Raw genomic sequence first — 11,359 nt, forward strand, 5'->3', positions numbered from 1 at the left:
TCCATTGGTTATGCTTATATGGATGCATACAAGTCCTTCGGTTGATCTCTTACTCCCCTCCCTTCTGCCCCCCAACCCTCTCTGGCCTTCCCACTGCAGTTTGACAATCAGTTTGAGGCAGCTCTGCCTCTGTATCTATTATTGTTCAAAAGTTTGTAATGGTCTTTATTATCCATGAATGAGTGAGATCATGTGGTATTTTTCCTTCATTGACTGGCTTATTTCACTTAGCATAATGCTCTCCAGCTCCATCCATGCCGTTGCAAATTGTAAGAGTTCCTTCTTTTTTACAGCAGCATAGTATTCCATCGTGTAGATGTACCACAGTTTTCTAATCCATTCATCTACTGATGGGCACTTAGGCTGTTTCCAGATCTTAGCTATGGTGAATTGTGCTGCTATGAACATATGGGTGCATATATCCTTTCTGATTGGTGTTTTTGGTTTCTTGGGATATATTCCTAGAAGTGGGATCACAGGGTCAAATGGGAGTTCCATGTTTTGTTTTTTGAGGAAACTCCATACTGTCTTCCATAGTGGCTGCACCAGTCTGCATTCCCACCAGCAGTGCACAAGTGTTCCTTTTTCTCCACATCCTCTCCAGCACTTGTCGTTTGTTGATTTGTTGATGATAGCCATTCTGACAGGTGTGAGATGGTACCTCATTGTTGTTTTGATTTGCATTTCTCGGATGATTAGTGACTTTGAGCATGTTTTCATATGTCTCTTGGCTTTCTGAATGTCCTCTTTTGAAAAGTGTCTATTTAGGTCCTTTGCCCATTTTTTGATTGGATTGTTTATCTTCCTTTTGTCAAGTTGTATGAGTTCCCTATAAATGTTGGAGATTAAACCCTTATCAGTGATAACATTGGCAAATATGTTCTTCCATGCAGTGGGCTTTCTTGTTGTTTTGTTAATGGTTTCTTTTGCTGAGCAGAAGCTTTTTATTTTGATGTAGTCCCATTTGTTTATTTTCTCTTTAGTTTCCAATTCCCTAGGAGCTGTATCGGTGAAGAAATTGCTTCAGCATATGTCTGAGATTTTGTTGCCTTTGGACTCCTCTAGTATTTTTATGGTTTCCCGTCTTACATTTAAGTCCTTTATCCATTTTGAGTTTATTTTTGTGTATGGTGTAAGTTGGTGGTCTAGTTTCATTTTCTTGCATGTATCTGTCCAATTTTCCCAACAACATTTATTGAAGAGACTATCTTGACTCCATTGTATGTTCTTGCCTCCTTTGTCAAATATTAATTGAGCATCTTTTCATCACTTTGAGTATTTCTTGCCAATTCCTTCTGGCCTGCAGTTTCTGTTGAGAAGTCAGCTGACAGTCTTATGGGAGCTCCCTTGTAGGTAACTGAGTAACTACTTTTCTCTTGCTGCTTTTAAGATTCTCCCTTTGTCTTTAACCTTTTGCATTTTAATCTGATGTGTCTTGGTGTGGGCTTCTTTGAGTTCATCTTGTTTGGGACTCTCTGCACTTCCTGAACTTGTATGTTTATTTCCTTCATCAAGTTAGTGAAGTTTTCTGTTATTATTTTTTCAAATAGATCTTCAATTTCTTGCTCTCTCTCATCTCCTTCCAGCACTCCCATGATGCAAATGTTGGTGTACTTGAACTTGTTCCAAAGATTCCTTGCACTGTCTTCATTTCTAAAAATTTGTAGGAGGATGAGGGCATGTGCTGGGGAGTGTAAATGACTGGGGAGAGGTCAATGGGAGGAAAAGGAGACATATGTAATACTTTAAACAATACAAAATTAAAATAAATAAATAAATAAATGACCTTAAAAAGAAAGAAAGAAGTTCAGGTCATAAAATAAGGAAAGAAAAAAAATTTTTTTTCTTTTTGCTGTTCTGATTAGGTGTTTTTTGCTTCCTTATATTCAAAATTGCTGATTTGATTCTTAGCTTCATCTACTCTACTATTGGTTCCCTATAAATTATTCTTCATTTCAAATAGTATATCCATTTCTGACTGGTTCTTTTTTATGGTTTCCATGTTCTGTTTAAGGTTTCCCTGTCCTTTTTTATTCTGTTGAAGTTTTCTCTAAGTTCAGCTACTCTTACCCTAAGTTCATTGAGTATTCTTATGATAGTGTTTGAACTCTGCATCTAGTAAATTGCTTATCTCCATTTTGTTTAGTTCTTTTTCTGTAGTTTTATACTGTTCTTTCATTGAGGATATGTTTCTTTGTCTCCTCCTTTTGACTGCTTCCTTGTGTTAGTTTATATGTATTAGATAGAGCTGCTATATTTCCCCGGCTTGGTAGAGTGGCCTTATGTAGTAGGTGTTGTGTAGGGTCTAGTGGCACAACTTTCCCAATCACTGAAGCTGGGCACCCCCAACATCTTGTATGGGCTATGTGCACCCTCCTGTTGTAGTTGAGCCTTGATTGCTGTTGGCATGTCATTGGGAGGGATTTACCTTCAGCCTAATTGGCTGCAAGGACTGGCTGAGACCATTGTCCACCATGGAGGATGAGCTGTGCAGGGACCCACCCCACAGAGTAGGACTTACTTCATCAGGGTTCTGGAGCCCACTGAGTCCATCTCTCAAGTGTGTCAGGCTTCAACATGATCTAGAGCTGTCCACTGGGTACACTGACTCTGGGGCCTCCCTGGAGGTGTAGGCCAATTCCTCCTGCCTGTGTTCTGCCTGGGTCAACCCAGCATGAGCTACAAAGTAATCTGCAGATGGCTGCTACTTGTGCTGGGCTTGAGGTAATTAGGAGAGGCCAAGCTTTGAACCAAGGCTGGCTACTGCTAGTGCCAGGCCTGAGGCCACTTAGCAAGAGGTACAGGACACACTAAGGACAGATGCTGCTTGATTGAGAGATTTTAGGAAAGTCTAAAGCAGACCATTTGTATGGAAAAGCCACTGGAAGCAACTTGGATGGGCCTGCAAGTTTGGTGGGGCAGGGTCTCAGAGAATCACCAGAGCAGGATGAACAGTGATAACCAGGTTGATGGAGACTCAGATATGGTACCCACCTGCTGGCTCTGTGAGGGGAGGGCTCATCAAAGGAACAGTGGCCTCTATCAGCAATCCTGTCTTAGAGAAAACTGCCCCAATGCTCTCACCTTGATGCCAGACTATTCAGTTCCTCCCTGGTGCTTTTTGAGCTGCTATCCCAGCTAAGGAGCTCCGATGGAATAAGTCAGAGTAATTCTGTGCGCTGCCCTTTTATGAGGAATGCCTGGGACTCCAGCAGCCCTCAGCCTCAATTCCAGCTTGTTTTTACAGTCAGAAGTTATGGGGACTTCTCTTCCCAGCACTGAAACCCTGGGTTTGGGTACCTGGTGTGGGACTGGGGCCCCTCGCTCCTCAGGGGGTACCTCCTGATTTTTATCTGTCACATGTGGGTGTGAGGACCAGCCAATTCTGTGTCTCTGCCCCGCCTACCAGTCTCGATGTGGCTTCTTCTTTAGTTATCTAGTTGTAGGACTTCCATTCAGAAGGTTCTGAATGATGATTGTTCTGTAGTTTAGTGGTAATTTTGATGTGATTGTGGGAGAATGGGAGTATTGCAATTACTTATGCTGCCATCTTGACTGGAAGTGTATTCTCTTCCTTTATTTGACCTATTACTAAACTAAACCTGGAAAGTAGTACACACCTAATAGCAGATAACTTCTTGGGGAGAGAGAGAAAGAGAAAGAGAAAGAGAGAGAGAGAGAGAGAGAAGAGTCATGGCCAGAAAATAATAATAACATTCAAAGAGTGTTAATTAATGGCTCTGTGTGTCAAGCTGGAAAGAGGTCTTTATTGGGCACTGCAGAATCTGTCTGTCCTTGGCTCTGACCACTCAAAAATTATATCAACAAAAGAGAACACAGAAAGATTCCACAAATTCTGGACGGTATGGCTAATACATTAAGCGAGAAAATTAGTATTCAGAAAGTATTTTTCTAAAACAATGGGCTGAAACTAACAAAAAGAAATATATTAGGGATGCCTGGAAATATCTGCAATACTCAATGCTCAAGTGTAAGATTGTAAAGATGTAATTTAACAGTGTGTCTCATGAGAAAGGCCCAGGGGATTTAATGGAGTGAAAACTCTACTTGTGCTGTCAGACCCTCATGGCTGTCCTGGAAGTCAAGCAGAATCAGAGGCAGCAGTCAGAGCAGTGTGATATTTGGGCCACACACCACACTGGTCTGACCCCATCTGAAATACTGACTTTTATCCTAGGCACTCCATTCTGGGAGTGACACTGATATAGTAGAGCATATTTAGAGGGAGCTGAGGCATTTGCAAATTAGGAATGTGTGGCCTGGAGAAATGAAGTCTTAGGATGACAAGCATCTTCAGAAATCTCAAAGGTTCTCAAAGGGAAGATAGTCTGTATAGCTCCAGGGAAAGAGCTAAGACCAGTGGGTAAAAGTTACAGGGAGGCAGATTTCAGCTCTGTGTGAGAGCTGTCCACAACTATGACAAGCTGACTCAAAAAGAGGGAGCTCCTCCCATGGGAAATATGCACTCAGAGACCATGAGACCATCTATCACAAATGTTGACAGGGAAGCTCTGCATTGGGTTAAAAGTTGGCCCAGATAACCTTAAGAAATCACTGAGATTCTTTGATCTTATAAATATAACCATAAGGCTTTGTTGAAGAGATGAAACTTGAGCAGGGCCTTAGGTTAACCTCATGTTTTTCTTTCTGACTTGCCCATTCTAGTACAGAGAGGGGAAGAAACTAAAACCCAAACCTAACTACAACAGCGTGGATCTCTCTGAAGTGGAATGGGAGGACCGAGCTGAAATCGTGAGTGGGGAAAGTGGGAAAAGGAGGAGTTGGTTGGGCTCTATGGCCAATACATGAGCCAGCTGCATGGCTGGAAGCTCTGAGGCCACTCTATACTTCTTGGTGGAGCCTTTTCAAGCCCAAACCAGAAATCATTTCTATAATGGGCAATTCTTTAAACAACTATAAAAATATCTTTCTGAATCACAAGGATTACTAAGGCTGCATAAGCTCATGTCTACAAGCTACAGAGTTGGAGTTGGAGTGATGTTTTAGTCTGGCTTTGGTGTCAGTAGCTCACCCTAGAGGAAATTATGTCTCAGTAATATGACACTATGTTCCTGCATATACCAGTCCACTTTGGAACATTAACTTAGTGAATTTCCAGAATTATAAGATAAATGGTACCTAGAGGCTAGTCTCTAGTCCCCCTCAGTATTCTGCTCAGAGGAAAAGGGGAAGAACCAAAAGTGTTCCTAAGGATCACCTCCAATCTGGTCAGTAAAGCTCTGCACTGCAGGGTGAGTCAAGGAACTAATTCTACTATCTTTCTTCTTAAAGCTGAGAACGGCCATGATCAATGGGGAAACAGGTTCTCTCTCTATGGATGTGAAGATTCCGCTGGATAAAGGGGTAAGGTGCTAGAGAGAAAGAGCCAGGCTCTGGTCCCAAGAGGCAGCATTGCCATTAATTGAGGTTTGGGATGGTGACAAGGAACTTGGACTTAGATAAATTAGAGCTTAAGACTTGAGAGCTTGCTGTACCTAGAGGGCTTGATTAGCAAGCATATCCAAGGCATTGGCCCCAGAGAAGCATCTGGCCAAGGAACTGACACTCACATCAAGGCTGGGCTCTTAGGTGACTACTGAGCAAGGCAGTTGGTAGCCCAAGTTTTTACAACTCTTCTTTCTTCCTTATGCTGCCTGTTACTTAGCCCTTTTGCTGTCTGTGGTGGAAAAAAGAAAAGTGACAGTTAATTTTGCAAATTGTTAGCAGCTCCTGTAAAACATGTTATATGGGAAGAGGTTAAAAATAATTGCTATTCTCTATAGCTGATTTTTATCCACTGTAACCACAGATGCTCAAGAATCGATACCCTCACTGACACTATTACTGTCTTCACAGACCCGCACATCATTTATAAAAGATCATTTCACCTTCTCACTTAAAAGGTTCCAATGCATTTTCGGTGAATTTTCATTGTCCCTTGACATATTTACAAATGTCACCTCCTCCCTCACAACCACTCCCACCTCCTCCTCCTGTTGCCCATCTGTCTCAGCTAAAAGAACACAGGCATTTGTCTGCAACAATTAGACCCAAGTTCTTCTACAAACACAGACCTCCATGGAAGCCAAATAAGAAAGCACTGGGAAGGAAAAGCAATTCATTGTATTCCTTTTGAGATGCACAGACTAACTCTCACTGGGACCAATATCTGACTTCTGCGGCAGCTGCTTTTTTCATAGGTTCTGGGCAGGGAAGGGCCTCCTTTAGGCAGACTGGTCAGCTCCAGTGGCGTGAGACCATCAATTGCAGCAGCTGCTTCTCCTGATCCAGAAAAACAGATGTTTCTTCAATGAGCCTCCACCTTGATCCCAACCAGACTCCCACTCACATGCACAAGGGCACAAGGGCGCTCTCACCGGCCCAACCCTGCCAGGCCATTAAGTAGGACTTGTTTTTATGCTACAATGAAAACGTTAACATGCCCATGGTACACGGCAGCTTTAGGACAGATTTGAGTGTGACTATACTATGTGGAATATAGACCAGCTTATGAAGTGGGTGTGGTTTGTCCACTGTCCTTTCTTTCTCATGCTGCCTTCCCACTTCTCAAAGCCACCAAGGGAGAGTCCTAACCAGATGCAGGCAGCCTGAGCTTCTCCAAAACCCCAGGCCCTCCCTTTGAAATGTGTCCATTGCTGCTAATAAATCATCCAAGTGACATTTGCAATTTAACAAAGTCTTCTTGACATAAAGAAGTAGGGTGATGGTGATCATGGTCACAACCATGATGGATATTTCGAACATGGATGTGTTCGTGCCTTACTGCTGCTATTATTATTAATAATAAAATAATACTAATAATGGCAGCTAACATTTATTAGAAACTGTACTAAGCACTTAATGTGTTCACTCAGTACTCACAACCTTATGAGGACAGAACCCCATAAGGTACTATCCTATCCCCATGTTACAGTTGAGGAGATTCAGAGGTTAAAGACTTGCCCAGGGTCCAATTCTAGACCCCACACTCTTGAGCACTACTGTATAAAGCCTTACTGTAGGACTGGCCCTGAATTCTCAGCTCACTCGCCCACCTTAAAGATTCCTCAAGACTCTCTTTAGAATAGCATTGCTATTCTACCTTTACAATTCATTATCTTCTCCTCTCCCTCTACCCCATCATAGCAAAACTCTCCCCTTTAATCTTTCGTTTCTCTACTCTCATGCCAGAAGCTACTGCACCTGCACTGTGTGGGGGAGGGGTGAAAGGGGGCATTTTGCTGGTATAAAGGCCACTGTGGTGGAGTCCAGCCTCTCACTGCTCTGGTTTACAATGATGCCATGCTTCCCAGTGGTGCTCCACTTGGTTCACTACCAACGGCTCTGTCTCTCCTGCATGTCCTCTCTTTGTCAGAGTCACAGGCAGTCGCATTGTTTTCTTGCCTGCCAGTCAGTCTGTCCCAGTCCTCTCTCAGCTCAGGGGTGCATCTCACCTGCAAGCATGATCCTCAGTAGCAGCACTCCTCAGGTCTAGGCCAAGGGAAACTTTCTTAAAACACATGGGGGTATCTCTTTTCACTCAAGCCATCCTCCTGGCAGGTGATACCTTGTTTTGCCATTTTCCCAGGGGATTTTGCATGCATCCCTATTTCCCACAGATTCTTCAGACCTTTCTAAATCTCCCCTAAACTTCAGACAGGTGACCATGGTGACATGACCAAGGACAATAGTAGCAAACCCAGCATGGTTTAGAGCAGGACTCACAAACCCAAAAACCTATGGGGCCAGATAGGTCATGTTCAGAAATGTGAGTGAGAGAAGCAACAAGCCTCAATCCTGGGGGTGCTGGGAACTATGGAAAGCTGGAGAGTACATGAGACACACACACACACACACACACACACACACACACACACACAGGAGCTGGCACCGGCATTAGAGCAGCTTTACTGTATGTTCCTCTGCCTTCTAATCCCTATGCACTGGATTCAAGGAGACAGAATTAAAGTGCCCTGTGGTGTTCTCTCCCTCTCTCTCTCTCTCCTCTCTCTCAACACACACACACACACACACACACACACACACACACACACACACTTTAATTCCCAGCAAAGAGAGGCAATCTATTGGAAGAAGAGATTGCTATGACATCTCTTTACTTTCACCCTCCAAACCTCTCCAGCTCTCTCTTTTTGTTAACAGGATTCAGGAATACCCCACCCCCTCCTTCTCTTTCCTTTAGCTTTAGTCTTAAAAGATAACTTCAAAGTTCTGATTTTGGTCATGAGGGAGTAGCTTGCATTTAGACTAACCTTCCAGCAGAGGACAATTATAAATCTGGAAAATATATTAAAAAACAAACATGCAAAGGCACATGAAAGTTACTAAAAGCAGGCAGAAACTAAGGCTGAAGAGGATTCCAGCTGTCGCCTATGGGAGTGGGGACAATTTGGAGTCAGAGACAAACTGAGGTGAAGAAGCCTAGTAACCACCACAGGATTTCCTTTACGAGCACAGAAGAGCTACACTTTAGGAGTGAAGACCATGTGTCAAGACCCAGGGATTCACCCTAAAACTAAAGACAAAGTTGAAACACACCCACCCTAAAATAAATGTAAATCCAAGCCTCCACAAGCTCAAGGAGACTTGCCAATGATTTATCTACCGATAAAATAAAAACCAACACTCTTCAGAGGAAGACAATGTGCCTACAACCTATTCTTTACAACAGCAAGTATACAATAAAAATCATTACACATGTGAAGAAACAGGAAAAGGTGACACATAGTTAAGAGAAAAAAAGCAGTCTTAAAACTGACCCAGAGATGACCCAGCTGTTAGAATTAGAAGAACTTTAAAGCAGATATGATAAATTTGCACAAGGAATTTTAAAACGATGGTCATAATGAGTGAGTGAGTAGTTAGAGAATCTCAGCAGAGAAATGATAGAATTTGATTAAAGAGCAGAACCACTATAACTGAAATGAATATAGGGCTTTATTCTAGGGGTTAAACCTTATGAAATTGTGGGAGCTGGTGAAGAAGTCTACAGAAGGCTGTCGTGACCTTAAAGTCATCATAGGACAGCAGGGACCACAGTTTGGAAGGAAAGCTGGAAGCTATATGGGGAAAGCAAGAACAAACTGGAACCCATGAAGAGAAACAGGAACTTAGGAGGAAAAACTAAAATCCACCCACAGTGAAGTCAGTGACCTGCAGAAGGAGCTAGTGCCCTTCACATGGAGCTACACACTCACAGGGCTCAGGTCTCAGAGAAACAGAAGGAGATCCAGTGGCAGCTGAGGAAGCTTGGCTGCTTACCCAGGCCAAGAAGGTAAGCCAACAGCTCAGAGCAAGCTACAAGTGCCTGATACTTTCCTTTAGTGTGTAGACTGGTTGCTGCTTCATGTCTGCCCAAAAATCTCTTGCAAACTTCTCTTTTGGCCAACTCAAACTTGGAATCATATAGGGAAGTGAATTTGGAAATGTAGTTCCAGCTTAATTTGACACAGCACAAAATGACCACAAGAACCAAATACAGTTTTTAGAACCAAATAGTACAGTATCTGAAATGAAATTTTTACTGGATGGGAATTCTGGTCAAGATGGTAGAGTAGATAAACGCTGTGCTCACCTCCTTCTATGACCACTTCAGAGTTACAACTACTTACAGAACAACCATCATTGAGAACTACTTGAAGACTAGCTGAACAGAAGTCCTACAACCAAGGATATAAAGAAAAGGCCATGTTGAGACTGGTAGGAGGGGTGGAGACACAGAAGAGGCTGTTCCCACATCCATGTGTGGTGGTACAGAATCAGGAAGGATATCTCAGTGCAGAAGTCCCCCATGAGGAGCCAGGGGTCCCATCTCCACACTGGACTCCCCAGCCCATGATTCCAGTACTGGGAATAGAAGTCACCGTAATTCCTGGCTATGAAAAACAGTGGTGATTGCAACTGGGTGAGACAAGGGCTGCTGGAGTCCAAGCACTACAGGTCTTAAAGGTCCCATGCTCGGACTTACTCAAACTCACTCACTGGGGCAGCAGCTCAAAAAACAGCAGGGACAAAGGGGAGGACCTGAATTGTCTGGCTTCAGGGCTAGGGCTCAAAGGCAGCTGGTAGGTGCCATTGTTCCTCTGCTGAGCCTTCCCTCAACATAACCTGCAGGGACAGGCAGGCATCAAGCCTGAGTCTCCATCAACCTGTTTAATACTGTACTTCCATGCTGGTGATTCTGAGATCCTGCGCTACCCAACCTGCAGGCCCACTCAAGCCTCTCTGAGCAGCTTTTCCATACAAACAGCCTGTCTCGGCTCATGCTGTGGGTTTTCCTAAAATCTCTAAGGTCCACAAACTCCAAACAAGCAGCATTTGACCTTGGCAGGCCCCATGCCTGCTGCTGAACAGTCCAAGCCTGGCACCAGTGACAGCCTCTCCCAGGCACCTCTAAGCCCAGCGCAAGCAACAACAATTTGCAGATCACTTTGTAACTCATACTAACAGGCCCCAGGCTGGGCATAGGTAGCAGCTGACCTTGGCTTGCACCAGATCTCTTCCCAAGAGGCCCCAAAACCAACACACCTGGTAGTGTGCTTAAGAACACAACAGAGCACCACTCATACCCTCCACAAATGACATACCAAAGGGTGGACTCACCAGGCACCAGAGCCCTAATAAAGTGAATCCTGTTCAGTGATTTTTTTTTCTAGAACAAGAACTTTTATTTTCAAGTTTAGCTTTACATTGATTAGAAGAAAATTCTACTATTTTGTAAACTTTAAATATGTAGTATACAAGTTGAAGGGGAGGAAAACATTAGTTAGAAAAACATTAGTAGGTTTTACTACTTAATTTCTATTATATCTACTTGGACTGATTGAAATTCACAAAACTTGATCCTGCATCTTAGTGTTGTTGGAATCATGGGAAAAGGAAGAGGCTTTTTTTTTTTAAGTGTAATGCACCCACTGACCTCTGGAAGCTTTCACCAAACTTACAGTGATGGAATTAACCCTTTTTGTGCTTCAGTAGGAATCTATTTACACACAATTATAATGCAAAAGCAGTTTTATTTATACACACACTAATAAAGGAAAGCAGTCTTCTGCCAAATAAAGATCTAGATTCTTATGTAGCTGATTTTGGGACCTACTACAGTGCGAAGACTTGCTTAGTTGCCTTCAGATGTTAGGTCTATTTACTTAACACTTCAGCAGGCTTTTTCTTCCTTCTGGGCCTGATCCTTACAATGTTTTAGCATGGTTTGAAGGTTTTTTGTGCTCCTCTTCTGTTCTTTCAGGTACTTTCCCATGAATTCTAAGACATCACGTTCTTTGTTGGCCGAAGCTGTGGTCTTCAGGTCTAGCAGGAG

At 43.1% G+C, this 11,359-nt stretch overlaps 1 protein-coding gene across 4 annotated transcripts in view; it reads left to right on the top strand.

Moving 5' to 3' along the window:
- The window catches only part of CACNA2D4 (calcium channel, voltage-dependent, alpha 2/delta subunit 4), a 118,875-nt gene that overhangs the window by 26,931 nt on the left and 80,585 nt on the right, over positions 1-11,359 (top strand). For 3 of the 4 annotated variants that reach the window (XM_005865963.2, XM_014539426.1, XM_014539425.1), the window contains 2 exons: positions 4,687-4,773; positions 5,314-5,385. The exons of the other annotated variant lie outside the window; for it this stretch is intronic. In XM_005865963.2, coding sequence (XP_005866025.1) covers positions 4,687-4,773; positions 5,314-5,385 — 159 coding nt within the window. The remainder of the gene's footprint in view (positions 1-4,686; positions 4,774-5,313; positions 5,386-11,359) is intronic. 4 annotated transcript variants of the gene reach the window in all.

Source organism: Myotis brandtii, unplaced genomic scaffold, assembly GCF_000412655.1.
Source record: "Myotis brandtii unplaced genomic scaffold, ASM41265v1 scaffold216, whole genome shotgun sequence".
Taxonomy (NCBI): domain Eukaryota; kingdom Metazoa; phylum Chordata; class Mammalia; order Chiroptera; family Vespertilionidae; genus Myotis; species Myotis brandtii.